Source organism: Vipera berus, assembly GCF_964194415.1.
Source record: "Vipera berus genome assembly, chromosome: 2".
Classification (NCBI taxonomy): Eukaryota; Metazoa; Chordata; class Lepidosauria; order Squamata; family Viperidae; genus Vipera; species Vipera berus.
The window spans coordinates 65,047,902-65,065,156 of NC_138203.1; the positions used below are offsets into that span (position 1 = coordinate 65,047,902).

The 17,255-nt window shown below is 37.8% G+C and overlaps 1 protein-coding gene across 1 annotated transcript in view; it reads left to right on the forward strand.

Moving 5' to 3' along the window:
• SLC28A3 (solute carrier family 28 member 3) overlaps positions 1-17,255 on the forward strand; it is a 57,712-nt gene that overhangs the window by 11,044 nt on the left and 29,413 nt on the right. The window contains exons 5-9 of the mRNA XM_081318233.1: positions 636-825; positions 2,395-2,539; positions 5,863-5,976; positions 12,370-12,447; positions 16,269-16,349. Coding sequence (XP_081174359.1) covers positions 636-825; positions 2,395-2,539; positions 5,863-5,976; positions 12,370-12,447; positions 16,269-16,349 — 608 coding nt within the window. The remainder of the gene's footprint in view (positions 1-635; positions 826-2,394; positions 2,540-5,862; positions 5,977-12,369; positions 12,448-16,268; positions 16,350-17,255) is intronic.

The window sequence follows — 17,255 nt, forward strand, 5'->3', positions numbered from 1 at the left end:
TCTTTCAAACAAGACATTTCCCCTTTTGCCCAATTAAAACATACAGTTTTAGGGAAAGGATGAAGAAAAATGAACAGATCTCTCACCTCTGATGGATGCGAAGTGTGGTTAGATCAGGGGTCTTCAAACTTGGCCCTTTTATGACTTGTGGACTTCAACTCCCAGAATTCCTCAGCCAGGCATGCTGGGTGAGGAATTCTGGGAGTTGAAGTCCACAAGTCATGAAAGGGCCAAGTTTAAAGACCTCTGGGTTAGAAGGTATAAAAGTGCTAGATTTTATATAAGCACCTGTTTTATAAAAACATCTAAGGCAGGGTTGTCAAACTGGATGCATCACCGGGAAACCACGCCCACCCCTTTGCCGACAATGGCAAAAAAGCTCCGATACGTTGTGCGATGTCACATGACGTCGCGAGTTTGACATGTCTGATCTAAGGAATTCCAAAGAGATATACTCAGTGCAACATAGTATTCATGCGTTTCAAAGCATAATCATTTCTTTTTAATTATTGGTGACCTGAAAATTGCAGGTAACTGTTGCAATTTTGTTTCAGGAGGAAAAAAAAAACAGGAGATGGAGACATTTTGTATGCAGTCTGGACAGCTGACATGATCTTCCTTTTTTTCCATTACAGCTTATCTGGCAATGGTGATTGCAGCCTGCATCTTGAATTTTCACAGAGCCTTAGCACTCTTCATCCTCACTGTCCTAGCCATTGTTTTCATCTGTTGGGACTTTTTCATAGCCAGATATGAGGGTAAAATTGCAGAGCTGCTGTCTCCTTTGGGAAGATTTCTGAAAGCTCAGTGGTTTTGGTTGAAATGGTAATTAACCAAGTTTATTTTTTTAAGTGAAAATGAGATTATGCACAAATTATGTTTGTGATTTTCAGTACTATATAAATGCTATAAATTATGTTACATTTCCTCTTAGCTGCTAAAAAAAAACCAGGACTTTGTGATATTAATTCAAAATAAAATTTCACTTTTGTTTGACCTAAAGAAGTACATTTCAGTATCTATGTAGGGGGTGTACTATTAAAATACATATTGCCAATTATTAAAGTAGCTCTCACAGCTATGTTTTTAATAAGAGTTCAGTAATGATTAGCAGATGAAAATGTCTAGCCTAAGGTTAGTTAATGCATTATTAAACTGATCATGTAGGAATAGAACCAAAGCAATCTGGTTTAATTATAGCTATTTAGTAGCTTTTGTAAGGAGGTGGAGACTGAGTAGACTTAAACACTTATTGGAGCTAAATTATCAGGACAATGTATAATCATATATTATTGAAAGCTTGTCTTCAGACAAAAATCCCAGTGGTCATTTCATCTGATCATACACTTCTTATTTGGGAGTAGGGGGACACTCCCAAACATCTTTCAAACTAAAACAGCTTGAATTGTATCAGATTTAGCTAGTTATAAGAGCCCAAAGTATACTGTACTCTTTTATTGATATTTTAAGGGCGTTTGCTTAGTTCTTTGACTTTCTAGAAAAAAATGCTACAAAAAAGATTGTAATAGTGAGCGCCCAACTTACAATCACAAGTCCAGACCCAATTACAGTCATAAGTGAATCTGTACCCAGAAATTTTGGGATTCCATCACATGCAGCGATGGGCGGAGCTAAAATAAGTGGGGCCAAAAAAGAATGAAACTACTGTTCTTTTGTCTTTCTGGCTACCCGTTTTTCCCCCCTGCCATTCATTTTACTATTTGGAAATTAAGTTTAGTTAAGCTCTTATAAAGCAATCCCCTTAGTCTGCATTTTAATGACAACTAGATGCAGAAGTAAATTCAGAAGGTTGGGTTCTCTCCATTACTGGAAGTCAAGTGTCTGTCTGTCTTTCTTTCTTTCTTTCTTTCTTTCTTTCTTTCTTTCTTTCTTTCTTTCTTTCTTTCTTTCTTTCTTTCTTTCTTCTCTCTCTCAAGCAAAGCTAAAAACACAATAAAAGAGAAAGAAAACCTGTAATTATTTGTCAGATTTATACTGCCATATTGTTGTTAAGGATACACACAAAAAGAAACAATCTAAAAGCTTAAGGAAGTAGAGATTACTTAAATCTCTAATGGTGTTTTACCAGAAATCAGTTTATATCATCAATTGCTGTCACTGACAACTTCTCCAATTGAAGTCAGTACTTCCAGTTTGACAACTAAAAGTTTGACAACACCACCCCCTCCCCCATTTTACAGTCCAAGGCCAACAGAAGCAAGTTATCAATTATTCAATGGGAAGCAATATATGGCTAGTGTGTTTTTAGCAATAAATAGTTGTGAGGAGTCTGTATTGGAATAGCCTATATTGGGGGGGGGAGATACAGTCTAAAACAAAGTTATGATTTATCCCATAAGTCATTCATTGCGGTGTTTGAATACCTTTTACTAGGGTAGTGTGGATCATCTTAATAGTTGCTGGTCTGTGTTGGTTAATTTTTGATACTGCCAAGCAAGGGACCAATCAGCTCATTTCCTTTGGTGGACTTATTATGTATATTGTCTTGATGCTGATCTTCTCCAAGTACCCAACTAAAGTGAGTATGTTTACAATCTTTCATTTATATTTATCATTTATCACATTTAATGTGTATTTGCAACCACTAAGTAGATGCCTGATAACATAGCTTACTCACTATATTTTATTTGTATCTTTGTTTTACACAATTCAGCCTTTGATTTCTATATTCATTTGTATCCTGACTTTATTACTTTTATAAATAACTCAAGGTGATAAACATATCCGGCACATGTTCCTCCTCCTATTTTCCCTACAACGGTTGTGGTGAATTGTGCTGAGAGAGAGTGACTGGCCCAGGTCACCCAGTTGTCTTTCATGGCTAAGGCAGGACTAGAACTCACAGTCTTCTGCTTTCTAGCCTGGTGTCTTAACCACCAGACCAAACTGGCTTTTACCAATTGTATATCCTCCAGATATGTCAGAACAACTCTCAAAATTCCAGAATAGCATGACATTTGAGGAATTCTAGTAAGTATAATCCCAATACATAAGAAGGATACTAAATTGAGAATATTGGGTTGGATTGAGCTAAAATGTAGAAAAAAACATTAAAAAAGGGGGCAGAAATATATATATATATATATACATAGATATATAGATAGATAGATAGATAGATAGATAGATAGATAGATAGATAGATAGATAGATAGATAGATGATAGATAGATAGATAGATAGATAGATAGATAGATAGATAGATAGATAGATAGATAGATAGATAGATAGATAGATATAATGTTTTAAAAGCTGTTCTTTTTACATGAGTCATTCTCAAGGTAGGTCTTGGTAGGAAGGACTATATAAAACAGAAACTTTAGTTTTGATCCTAATTCTTATTCTACTATGACCGAACCTAGATCAGTTTTTAAAAAGTTATTGCTCTGGTCCAAGGCTTTGTTTTCAAGTTGGATAGCATCCATGGATGATTGCTGAATTTTTTTTAAGATCGGGCGGCTGAATAGTTGAGTCAGTGGCTCCAGCTGATTCCAGCAGAAAATTATATATTTGATCCTGGAATGTGCAGCCTAACTTTAGAGATAAGTTGGTTACATATCCTACTTCATGCTGGATAATTCTGTATTTGAAGGCATTCTTTATTTCAGGAGAGAGAGACAATGATCTTGTTGCATTGCACAACAGTTCATTGTTTTTTTCAGGGACGGCACAAGCTGGCTAAGTCTATATGAAGGCTTGTATACTTCATTTCTTTTGCATCTTGTTAGAAACTGGCAGAAAAAAATGCAATTAGTGTTCGTCAATTTGTTGATAAATGTCAACAACACAAAATCCTCTCCATTTAAAGGGCTGCTAGTCCAAATCCATTTCAAAATAAAGAGCTGCAGCAGAAGAGCAGGCAGAACTGGAAGGTGGAGTTAAATGCATCATAACTTTAGAGTCTCTGCGTTCCCACAAGAAACACAAGTCCAACCCGCCCCCCTTGAATTCCATTACCTTTAACTAGCACCAGTCTAGTGCTGACACTTATTTGACCAGATTCTTATGAATAGGCTGAAATAATAAATCATCTATGCTTGAACTCAGTGAATGATCCTGGTTCTTTGTGTCTGACAAGAGGCATAAGATTAGAAGCCATTTTAAATTGCCCATCAACAGTAATGGAGAGACATAATAGAAGCAGAGGTCCTTTGGTCACACTTCCCTCTGCCAGACTGAGATTTGTTTATTTGTTATAATGTTTTTAATCTGGCACCTATCCATTTAAATTAGCATATCCAAGTAGAGGGCAAATCTGTATCTCATTCTGGGTTATGCAGTCCCTTCTTATGCAGTGGTGAACAAGTAGCAACCTTATTATGAGACAAACAAAGAGAAAGAATAAAAGTTGTGAAGATTTGCCAGTACATGCAGAAATGCTAAAACCAGTGTATCTAATGAAGTCCCATCTTGCTTGCTTTTTTATTGCTTTTCCTTTTTGAACAAAATGAATATCTGTTCTAAATCACCTATGTTTCATAAAATGAGAAGAATGTGATTTTATTACCAGAAAATACAGTTTAGTTTTTCTGTCTTGGCTTTCATAACTAAGTCAAAGCTTTCCTTTAACTAATATTCATATTCACTTCCTTAGTTCACCAGATTTCAGCCAGCTGCTTTCAGAGCCTTTAAACAAGTTACTTTCTAGCTCAGGAATAGAGTGTATATCAAGGGATGTCCCAGATAAACTAATTCTGATAAAAGCCCCCAGAAACACTTTAATTTCTGAGAAAAATTACTAAACTGATGTTTTATCCAAAATCTACTTACCGGTACCCTTCCTTAAGAAAAAGGAACATTTATAATCTCTTCATCCACAATATATTTTTCCATTAGTCTTCCTTGTCCTGTCTGGCCAATTTTATGACAGTTATGAAGAACAAAGATAGAGCTTCATGTAATGCTATTCATATGAAATCTGGGTTGGCTTGTATAGGAGAGAGAGGTAGAAAACCATGGAAAACCAGCAACCGTTTGAAGTTACAAGGATGCTGAAAAAGGAGATTTATGTCTGGTCCTAAAAGTTGCATCCCCACAGATCATAATTCAGGCATTATGCAACCAGCACTCATTTACGATAGTTGCAATGTCTCACAATCATGTGATCGCCATATGCCTGCTGCTTCACATCCATCTGTAACCAGGAAAGTCAATGAGGAAGTTGCATTTAATAACCTATGGTGATTCACTTAACAACCACAATTAGGACTGATGTAACTTGATGTGGTGATAAGATTTTTTTCACTTAATGACTACACCAGTTAGCAGCAGAGTTGGCAGTCTCAACAGAGGTTAATAAGTGACACTAGATATTTATTTATTATCAAATTTAGATACAACCATCTCACTCTTGGTGTGATTGTATCCTGAACAAGTGAAACCTACAACAAACATTGCAGTGTATTCATATCTTTTATTGCAAATCTTTTTACCCAGAATTCCAAGCCACTGAGCTTTACTCTCTGCCAAGATATTAAAAACTATAATGTAATTTCTCCAGTACTTTCCAGAAGTATGGATCAGTTCCCAAAATTCCTTAGCCAGCGTGGCCTTTATCAAGAATGTTGGAATTGAACTTCACTTGTTTGAAAAGCAACACCAGATTGGGTAACGTGGCTGGAAGAAATCAAACATGCATAACTTTTCTGTCTTACTTGTAAATTTAGTGTAATTATTATTATTTTTAAAAAAATCTCCCCTTCTTTTGTAAACATTTATATATTTGGAAGAAATATGCCTCTTCTTTGGAATCACCATCTGCATTTACTACAGTATTCAATGCAATATTGTCAACTTTGAGCTGATTTTAAATCTGATGGTTTTGTTTTGCTTTATGTATCCATAGGTTGTATGGAGGCCAGTAATTTGGGGGGTTGCAATGCAGTTTGTTCTTGGACTTATAACCTTGAGGACCAAAGTAGGATTTGATGCATTCCACTGGCTTGGTAATCAAGTGCAGGTAAAGTGTTGAATAAAGAAGTACCTATTCTTAATCTTTCTGACAAATGATCAGTTTATGCCTGTGGAAGGGTACTTAGGAGGTGTGCCTTGGTGCTGCATTTTTTGACTCGGTCATTCATGCCTTGGCTTAAAGCAGGGGTGTCAAACTCAATTTCATTGAGGGCCGCATCAGCATTGTGGTTGCCCTCAAGGGGCCGGGTGGGTATGGCCTGGGTGGGCGTGGCCTACTGGGTGGGCGTGGCTAGAGTGTGTAAGGCCTACTGGGTGGGCGTGGCCAGCTCTACATCGTTCGCATCAAGGGGGCCTATGGGGGCCTGGGCAGGAGTGGGACAGATCTGAGGGTCTCTGGCAGGAGGAGGGTCTCTGGGCCAGGGCCAAGGCAGCGGGGGCCGTTCCCTCACTGTTTCCAGGATGGCTTCGCGGGCCACATGACACCACTTCACGGGCCGGATCTGGCCCCCGGGCCTTGTGTTTGACATGTCTGGCTTAAAGCATCTTTAGTAAGTAGCATTTCTTGAAATGTTGATGAATTTTTCCAGAGGTCAAGCTAAATAATTTTAGACTAGACAGACAAATGATCTGACTGAGTAAAATAGCAGCTGTAATATTTTGCTAATACCTCATTCCTGTCCATGTTCACTTACAATTAAATTTTGAATTCTGATTTCCTAAGGACTCGTTCTCAAGAAAGGTCAAGGCAATTGTCTGCTTCAAAAATTATCAGAGGAAATAATCTGATTTGTCCTCGCTTGTGACCAGGTTTCACTAAATTAAAGGGATTTGCTTATACCATAATTAACCTGCAATAGGCAATTTGATTTGACTGTGCATCTTAAATTATAAAACGGTTAATGCTGCATATAGAAAAATCACTTATAAAGAAATGCAATTTCTAAAACAATCTTTTTTAGTCTTAAAAAGGATACAGGTGAGCAGACTTTATCTTCATAAAGAAATATCCTAAAAGTGCAGTCCCCTTCTTTAATCAATTTAAAACCACTGAGTTTGTAAAAGAGCATTTTCAATTAGCAGTTAAACCTGAGCTTGCCTTCTAGGTAAGTGATGGTTTACTTAAGAAACCACATTTGGCTGGGTTCACAGATAGCATTAAGCTAAAACAACATGATGCATAGCTGGCAAATCAAGCAAGTAAGAATCACACAGATTTCATAAACATATTCATAATGTGGGTTGACAACTGTAAGAGAAGATTTGCTTCCCATTGCTCTTATGTCCTTCCTGTGTTGTCCTTCCTATAGTTTCTCACAACTAAACACATTGATTGAAAACTCCACAGTGTTATTATCCAAATATTGTTCTGTTTAATATCTAAAAGTCCAACCCAATGCTATTGGGTTACAGTGTTACAGTATCCTCTAGTTCTCCAGCCAGTAGAAAAATGTTCCAGCATGAATTGTACTTCCCACATTGTTGATCTGCCACAGAAACAAAGCCAGAAATTATGCTGCTGTCCTTAGTATTTCAGGGTGGGACACGTTAAGGAAGTCAATTGGTGGATCTCCCAGTTTGATATCCCCTCTCACTAATCATTGCTAATCAGTGGGAAAGCAATCACCTAGTACTGTCCCTACTGTGGGATAGGGAACGGATGAACAAATATAGGTGCATGCATGGAACTGTGTGTTGAGCTGCTTGTCAAGACCCCCATCAGCAGCTCTTCAGGGCATAATTCATAGTTCAGCTTTTTCTGAACACAGATTTGGTATTCTTCTAGGAGGGAGGGGGAAGGTAAACTCCAATTCAAAGGAAGCCTGGTTGATAGATCACAGGTATGGAAGAGGGAACGTGTGATGAAGCAGGAGGGAGCAACTGAGAACAGATGAGCTCTATGACAGGCATGTCAAACTCGCAATGTCATGTGATGTCGCGCGACGTATCTCGACTTTTTCCCCATTGCCAGCAATGGGGTGGACGCGGTTTTGGCATGACGCATCCAGCCCGTGGGCCGGGAATTTGACATGCCTGCTCTATGACTTCATGGTTGATGATAACCAGATGGCCATTGAGAGCAGCAGTTGTGACTGACTTGCACATAACAGCAATCCTCATGGCAACCAATAGACTTATATACTGCTTCACAGTGCTTTACAGCCCTCTCTAAGCAGTTTACAGAATCAACTGAAAATAATTAGTACTCATTTGGGTCCTCATTGGGTCCTCATTTTACTGACCTCAGAAGAATGGAAGGCTGAGTCAACCTTGAGCTGTTGAGGATTGAACCCCTGGCAGTCAGCAGAATTAGCCTGCAGTACTGTATTCTACCCACTGCACCACCGTGGCTCTTGGCATCAACTTTGGAATGGAATAGAGAAGATGGCAGTGTCCCCCTCACCCCCCATCGCCAAAGTAATAAAAACAGTAACAATATGGCCAAGCAAAACACCTGGTCAGAAGAAGCAGCAGACATCTCTAACAAGGATTAGCAACATAGCAGTAGAACTGTTTTCAAACCTAAGTCTAGCACTCCTTCTGTGTTAAAAACTCTCCCTAAGATCTGACAAGCGCTTTGAAAAGCGCCAGTCAAGCATTACTTGGACAGAGGCCTCTATAGAAATCGGTCTTTCCTACAGCACAAAATAGTCAAGACAGTTGCCAATAACCAGAAAGAAAGTATTCCTTCCAATAGTATAAAATGGCCGAAATTGCTTTGCAGATCTGAAGCACTGATTCTGTCAATGGCTGGGTCATCAGTGAGGTATGCCGTATCTCATCCATGTCAAAAATTGGACTGGGATAAAAGGAAAAACTGGAAAAGCTATAGAAAATTTTAAGTTGCATAAGCTCTGAACTGAAAATGTCACACAGTCATGGAAGAAAAAAGCAGTCACTGGAACCTATTCATGGCAAGGGTGGAGAACCTGAGCATGAACACTAAGAGCAGAAAAATGTTCTCTTCCTTGCCAATTAACAAGGAAATATTGTTGATTGTAGAAGTGCAAAAAAAAGAGAAGTCTTAAGTATACCTGAGGCAAAACAGAGGATTTCAAAAACCACATTAATTTACACTTAACCTAAGTTCTGCCTGTCTATGGAGATTCTCAATCATCCAGGTCATGGTTGTCCTAAAGGTGCTTTTTCAGGAGACAACTGGACTTTCTTGTTTTTTCTTTGAAGAATTTTTGCTTCTCATCCAAGAAGCTTCTTCAGCTCTGATTGGATGGTAGGAAATGGAAAGATTTATATTCCTTAATATAAATCCTTCCATTCCCCTTCATCCAGTCAGAGCTGAAGAAGCTTCTTGGATGAGAAGTGAAACATCTGCAAAGAAAAACAAGAAAGTCTAGTGGCCTCCCTTTGGGACTAAGTTCTGCATCTTTTGAAATCATAATTTGGTAGTGGACTTCTGCAGGCAAATAACATACATTAACTATTTAAATGGGCTGGTTCATGCAGTTTGTCACAATCCGTTGCCTTCCAATTTTTCGTCTTTCATAACCATTCTGTTAGAAATGGGGTACCTAAGAGAAGGGAAAAATCTTAATCATTTTAGCATATGATATTACAATACTGTTGCAATGTAGCAAGATACAACCACATAATTTTCTTCCTCTTCTCCATGTCAATACAAGTAGCACCTGTAACTGTCAGTGAAGCATTTTTAAATACAGCCTTTCCTTTTAAGGAGCCTTGGTGGCGCAGTGGGCTAATGCCTCCTTAAGTAACACCAGCTGCCTGCAATTATTGCAGGTTCGCATCCCACCAGGCTCAAGGTTGACTCAGCCTTCCATCCTTCTGAGGTAGATAAAATGAGGACCCAGATTGTTGGGGGCAATAAGCTGACCTTGTAATAATGCCGCTTGGGGGGGCCCAAAAGCCCTAATAAGCAGGCATATACATAGAATGAAGGCTATTGCTAAGCACCTTGATTTGTGCTTAAATTGTAAGCCGCCCTGAGTCTTCGGAGAAGGGTGGGATATAAATGGGATTAAAATAAATTAAAAAAAATAAAATAAATATTCTTCTACTGCCATTGGAAAACCACCCAGGGCCCCTCTCTGAGGGAGAGAGGGGGTTAAGAAATGTGATTGACAAATAAATAAATACATTCTCCAAGTCTCTCCTTATGGAAGTGCCCTTTGTTTCTAAACAATCCCAAAATGTTTCCCTTGCAGATTTGCATTTATCTGCACAATTTATAAAATGTTTTTGCCATTAACACCTCCAAAGGTTAGAACTATAAGGTCTCCAAGTTTTATTTCACCGAGGTCATTATTAAACAGGCATGTTTCCTTGTTAGTTTTGGTTTTTGAAATTCAGAATTAGTTTGAGGGTTCACATTTTTATTATAGAAGAACGCTGCAGCATTATATGTACCCCCCCTTAGTTTTAAGTCCCAGAAATAATTATTCTAGAATAATGTATTGATGTCAGAATCCATTTATATCACATTCATAAATGTATGTTTAAAACATTATCCCCCCCATGGATTCTGCCATCTCCCAAGGAAGGAGGAGCATATGTGGATTCAGCCTGCCTTAGGTTATTTCAAAGGCCAAGGGAACCTTTTGAACTGGGGGGAACAAAAGGGAGGGTTAGAGAAGAAGGCATCTGGCTTGTGTCTTCTTTTAATTCTGGAGAGGAAGAAGGCAATAACCATAAAGATTCGAAGTTCCTTTTTTTCCCCATGAAAGGGATGACACGAAGTAGAAGGATGTGGGCTGACCAAATGGGGTTGAGGGAAGGGGGGTTGAACCGGGTACCCTTTATAAAATTTCAATTTGTAAAACAATACTAAGTCCTGTCTTGTATTCCCACAACCAAGCATGTCCTAGTAAAAGATTCCTTTTGGACTAGAACTGACTCCAAGAGTTTTTGTTTTCCTAAGACGTGGATTGGGGTGGGTCCTGACTTGCACTGAAAGTCAGCCTGGAAGGGAGAAACCTTACCGGGGGACTTTGCAACAAATATTATGTCTGGTGACGAAGCAAGAGAGGAGGGAAGCCCCACGGAGAGGGAGTCTTCCCCCCGAATGGAATCCCAGAGACAATGGGAAACTGAAGCAGCATATTTCCCCGGGGAAGAAGTGGTGGAGCAGCACAACCGAAACCCCCGGTGGTCGATAGGTGTTGGAAGGAAAAATGAGTGGGAAAAGGCATCGGGTGAAGTGACCCTGAGACGGAGCGACCACCAGCCGGAATGGAGGCAAGAGATGGAGAGCTTCCTGCACGCCAGTGAGGAGGAGAAGATCCTGGAAAAAGCCATTGATCTGATGAAAAAGCAACCCTGAGTTCACTAAGGGAGGAGAGAGCTGAAAAATGCAATGGACGCAGCGCCTGTGGCCGCAACTGGAGAGGTAACGGAGGGGATCCAGCACCTGAAACCCTGGGGCCATCCAACGGAACGGGAGTTGCTGCCTCAGCAGTACCCACCCCCTCAGAACCACAGACAGGGAGCAGGATGAGGAGACCGTCCGCGGCGCAGACAACGCTCCAGTCAAAGACTCCCGCCCCTGGAAACAAAATTCAAGGGGGAGCCATCACAATTGGGGTTTTTCTTAACCCACGTCCTTAGCTATATGGAAGAATACGGACGGGACATCCCCAGTGACAAAACCCGCATCCAAATTGTGCAATCCGCCCTGGACGGACCGGCTGCAGACTGGGTGGTGAACCTACATGACTCCAACGCCCCAGAACTCAACAATTTCAACCGGTTCATGGCATCCTTGAGGCGGCGTTTCGAAGATCCCTTTGTGAAATTGCAGAATACGTGGACTGTGACCACAGATCAGTCACAAACACAAATCTCTGAATTTCCTTGAGACCTAGCAACATTTCTTTTTACCTCTTATCTTGGGTTTGGCAGGAGGACGCAATTAGAATTCCTTGTAGCATTAGAAGTGTGGGGTGCAGAGATACTAATCCTGTGTGATGACAAACGAAGAACCAGGAAGAAGATATTGCCACTCCCACAGTGCTCATTGTTCTGCTTAACTTGAAACTCTGAAAAGTTTGTCTTTCAGTCCTGGGATTTGTATTTATGCAGTGAGTGGTCTGTATGAAAATGAAAATGAGACAGCAATCTTAATTTCCACTTAAGAACAGAAAGTTACCTGTGTGGTGGGGTGCCTCACATCCAGCTTTTGTCAATGTCTTAAATCAAAGAGGAACTTATACTTCCTTTACCTTGGTTTAAGTCTTTCAAGACTACCTTGACTTCCCCTTGATCCAAGAGTTCATGATTCACTAGTTCTTATTTTCAATTGACCTCACCTAGTGAGTCATACAAGTCACTACTTGAACATTTAAACCTATAATGATTGAATACTTGAGAAATACGAGTCTTTAAAAAATTGGATTAGAATAATTGAGGTGGTGGGGGTTTTTTCCCCTTAAAACAACTTATTCTTCCTCTTTCTCTCCCCTTTAAGATTTTCTTGGGATATACCGATGCTGGTGCTAAATTCGTGTTTGGTGAAAAATATACCGATCACTTCTTCGCCTTCAAGGTAAATAGGCATTGTTTTGTTGAGCCTGGCTTACACTGACCAAGTTATAGTGGGTAAGTTTAATAAATGAATCAGTAAAGCACAGAACATTTTGTATGTACAATATTTCCCTAAAAGAAATATTCCTGTTTAAAGTACCAGTCAGTTTCAGCCAGTTCTTTGATGAGAGAAGTATTATTTGACATTGTCTGAAGTCCTATGATATGCTGACCAAAGTAATGAACCTGGAAAAGACCAATTTTAAATAGAATAGAACAGCTTTTGCTTACAACAATAAATAATATTAATCAACAAATTCTTTTGCTCTCAGTTGACTAAATCCATTTTAAAGCAGGGGTTGGGGAACCAGGTGGACTAAAGGGCATCCGGACTCCCTGATCCATTTTTCCTGCCAGCCCCCTGGTGTCTTCAGGACTGTACTATCAAAATTCAATGTACCATAATCTCCATTAAACTACTGGGAAAGTTAATATGCTGATGTCTTGTAAAGTTCCTCTAGCAAATGGAAAGAGGTTGAAATTAGGCCTTATGCATTTCAGTCTTGCCACAAACTTTAATATACTTGAATGAAGTATCATTCAAATTATATATAGTGCATGACCAAAGCCCATGTAGAATAGGGCTTACTGCATCTTTTCACAATTGGGAGGACTATGTTTGAAGTGATCTTCAAAATCATGCAAGGAGCTCCCCCTAATAAAGCCTGTTTCCTATTTCAGGAGTTTGCATAACATTGGTGTTATTCAGCTGAAAGGAATGTAGTGAGTTGCTTATTGTGTCCTATTGTGCTCCATTAGGTGTTGAGGAAAGTATAAGAGCAACAACAACAACAACAACAACAACAACAACAACAACAACAATAATAATAATAATAATAATAATAATAATAATAATAATAATAATAATAATAATAATAATAATAATAATAATAAAGTTGGAAGGGACCTTGGAGGTCATCTAGTCCAAACCCCTGCTCAGGCAGAAAACACTATACCATTTCAGACAAATGACTGTCCAATCTCTTCTTTAAAACTTCCAGTGTTGGAGCATTCATCGCTTCTGGAGGCAGGTTGTTCCACTGTTTAATTGTTCTAACTGTCAGGAAGTTTCCCCTTAGTTCTAGGTTGCTTCTCTCCTTCATTAGTTTCCCTCCTTTGCTTCTTGTCCTGCGTTCAGGCGCTTTGGAGAATAGCTTGACTCCCTCTTCTTTGTGGCAACCCCTGAGATATTAGAACACTGCTATCATGGCATGCCTTGGCTAAGGTTACTCTATTAGCCATTTTTGTACATTTAAAGGAAAGGAACTTTTTTGATTACGATAATTTATTATCTTCAATGTTGTTAGGTGACTTGTTCCTCAGTGATGACAACCTAAAACTATCCATCTGAAACATGGTTAACTATCTGGTTAACTATTTGGTTAACTATCTGGTTAACTATTTGGTTACATGTTGCTTACATGTAAACCACAATACACCTGGTTACCACACCATTTCAATTCTCCAAGAGACACCATTTTCATACTTAAAATCCAATAATTCATCCATAACTCCTTTATAAAATGCTGCTTTATTTTCACTGAGCACCTGCATTGCTAATATCAAAGTCTACTTCCACCGCAAAATATCTGCTATAATCATCAGTCAATATGCTTTAGATATAGTTGAGTATTCAGGTAACAAACAGCTCCATTTTTTCAATCCTCCTGAAATAAGTTCTTCTATTTTGTGACACAAATATTTTACATCTTTTTTTCCTAATATATGTTTCTTATAAACAAAATCACATCTTTTTAGCTGTTTCATTTTTTTTTCTTTTGAGGAGCATTTGCCCCATTTACATTTCATGTTAAGCATTTACAATCAATAGTGAGGCCAAGTTTTTAGAAAAAGTCTTCCCTGCCCAACATGGAACTCTCTTCAATGTCTTATTACTGTTATGGCATCATCTGACATTGTCATTTCCATTTGTATATCCTCAAATGAAATATATTGTATTTTTTCCAGAATAAATCCAAAAACCTCTTGTTTTCTGCACAGAGTTCAATATGAACTCTCTGTTGCTTAAAAGAAGAAATCACTCTTTCCTACTTACTCCATCTAAATGGAATTTTCTTCTGTTTTTCTGTCAGAAAAAAATACTTTTTGTCTTGTATAGTATTCTGATTGGGATTTACTTTAAGTACAATTACATCTGTATTACCAATTTTCAATCCAGTGTTAAAATGCTGCTGTAAAATTTTACCTCTGTCTTCTTCCTGACAAAGTGCATAAGGATGTCTCTTGGAACATATCTTAATTACAGAGTGTATTAATCCCATAGAACTCATGAATCTCTGTCTTGGTATCATCTTCTGCTTAATACAGAAAATTATTAGACACCAATTTAGCAATCTTTTTTTCTAATATCTTCTTCTTGTTCTGAAATTACTCTAAATCTTTTTTTTAGAAAATTTTATTAAATATACATTTAAAAACAAAAAGTGGAAATGATTCAACTTCCCTAGCTACAACACTACTATTAGTATTAACTTATGTTACAGAAAGAAATAACAAAAACTTAAAATACAGTCTATAACAGGACAGAGTATAACAAACTGTACATATAACATATGTCGATTTTTTTAGTAAACTGTCATTCAGTCCTCAGCATTATATTTACATATCTTTCAGTTGTGTCCATTATATAGGTGCTAATGAGAAATCCTTACATTATCAACCAATCGAACAATGGTCATCTCAGCGATCCTCCTTAACTCTAACCAGTTGTACAAATTTTGCCAAATTTCATAATACTCCATTTCGTTCTTATTTTTGATCTCTAGGTTTAACCTGTCCATTTCAGCGCAGGATAAAATTTTATCTATTATTTCTTCTTCAGTGGGTGTTTCCTTTATTTTCCATTTTTGAGCATATGCCAGTCTTGCTGCGGTTAAGATATGTACTAAAAAGTAGACAGATGCTTTACTGAGATTATCGTTAATAATCCCTAATAGAAAGATTTCTGGTTTTAAATCAATTTTTTGTAGTAATCTTTCTTCCAAATTACTCTAAATCTTCAGCATACTTCTTTTTCTCTCAGTTCCAGTAATGCCAGATTGTCCAAATCTTTCTCCAGTTCTCTATTTAAAACTTCTGTTTTACTTTCCCAAACTTCCACTTTGCAGTGATTTCTCTTAAATCTGCTCCCAGTTGCCCTACAGATTCTTCAAACTTGTAACTCCTTTCATGTCTTTTTTTTAATCCACCTTTCATTTCCTTTTGCATAAAAATAAAAAAAATAAACTTGTGATTTATGGCTTTGATATTTCTAGAAAGAAGAATATTATGATGTGTCTTGAGAGGGAGAGTTCAAAATACAATTGTAATATTTATAATTGCTGTGAAGAATATTGAAAGTCCTTTTTTCTTTCTTTTCTATTTTTCAAAAAAAAATTCTTTTCTTGTACTTTTTGCTTTCTCTTTTATTTCTTCTTCTTTTCCTCCTTATGTCATATTAATTCTGATTGGTTTTTATCTTCTTCTTTAAAAGTTTCAATAAAATCATGTTGTTGTTTTTAAAGAAATAAAGCATAGCTGCTGTTTTGTGTGTGGGGGACTCAGGAGTTCCTTCTCCAGGCATCTTGGCAAGACAAGCATGCTTCTGGAATGTATTATTTTAATTTATTTCGGCCTATGAACACTGACAAATTGTTAAGTCTTTGATTACAAGACTGATGGTACAGTATTTTTAGAATTGATTTGTTTCAACTTTATAACATAGGAAAGCATTTAGATAACTTGGAAACAGTTTTTAACAATAGATGTTTTGTCTTCGACTAGGTGCTGCCTATTATTATTTTCTTCAGTACAGTGATGTCTGTGCTATACCATGTCGGATTCATGCAGTGGCTTATTAAAAAGGTAACAGTGCTCTGGGTACTTTGAGAAGCATCACAATAAAAATAGAATAGAATAGAATAGAATAGAATAGAATAGAATAGAATAGAATAGAATAGAATAGAATAGAATAGAATAGAATAGAATAGAATAGAATAGAATAGAATAGAATAGAATAGAATAGAATTCTTTATTGGCCACATGTGATTGGACACACAAGGAATTGATCTCCAGCTATAAAATTACAATTTGTCTATGGTTATAAAATTATAATTATAAAAGCATATGTGGTACATGGAACAGATCGTTTTTCTTAATTTTCTTTTTCTTTTTTTAAAAAAGTATGTAGCGCTTTCCCCCTAAATCTAATGCACCTTGTAAACTATCGTAAAATAACTTTATTTAACCTGAAGCATTCTACATGTCTTGAGCTCATGACTCCCAGTATATTGAGTGGGTATAAGGGATAAAGCTGGCACAAGTGGGAGCAGAGGTCCTCAGATCAAACAGAACCAGTGTGAAAAATCTGAGTAGGTATCTTTCAATTGGTTGAGCAAAGAATGATCATTGATTAAGGTCAGAGGGAAGGCTTAGGATTCAAAACTTGAGACTCACAGGTGAGTATGTATGTGTGTGTGTGTGCGGCGCATGTGTGCACATGCATGCATGTATAAGAGAGGGAATTACTTCACAGTGATGAGTCTATGCAGCTTCTTCCATTAACTAGACATTAAATGTGGGATTTAGTTTAGGGAAGAGTAGATCGATTGTCTGTGAAATCTGATAATAAGTAAAATTCCATTTTCCCATGCAGATAGTCCTCAACTTACAACCACAATTGAGCCCAAAATTTATGTTGCTAAGTGTTAAGAGAGTTTTGTCCCATTTTGCGATCTTTCTTGCCACAGTTGTTAAGCGAATCACTGCAGT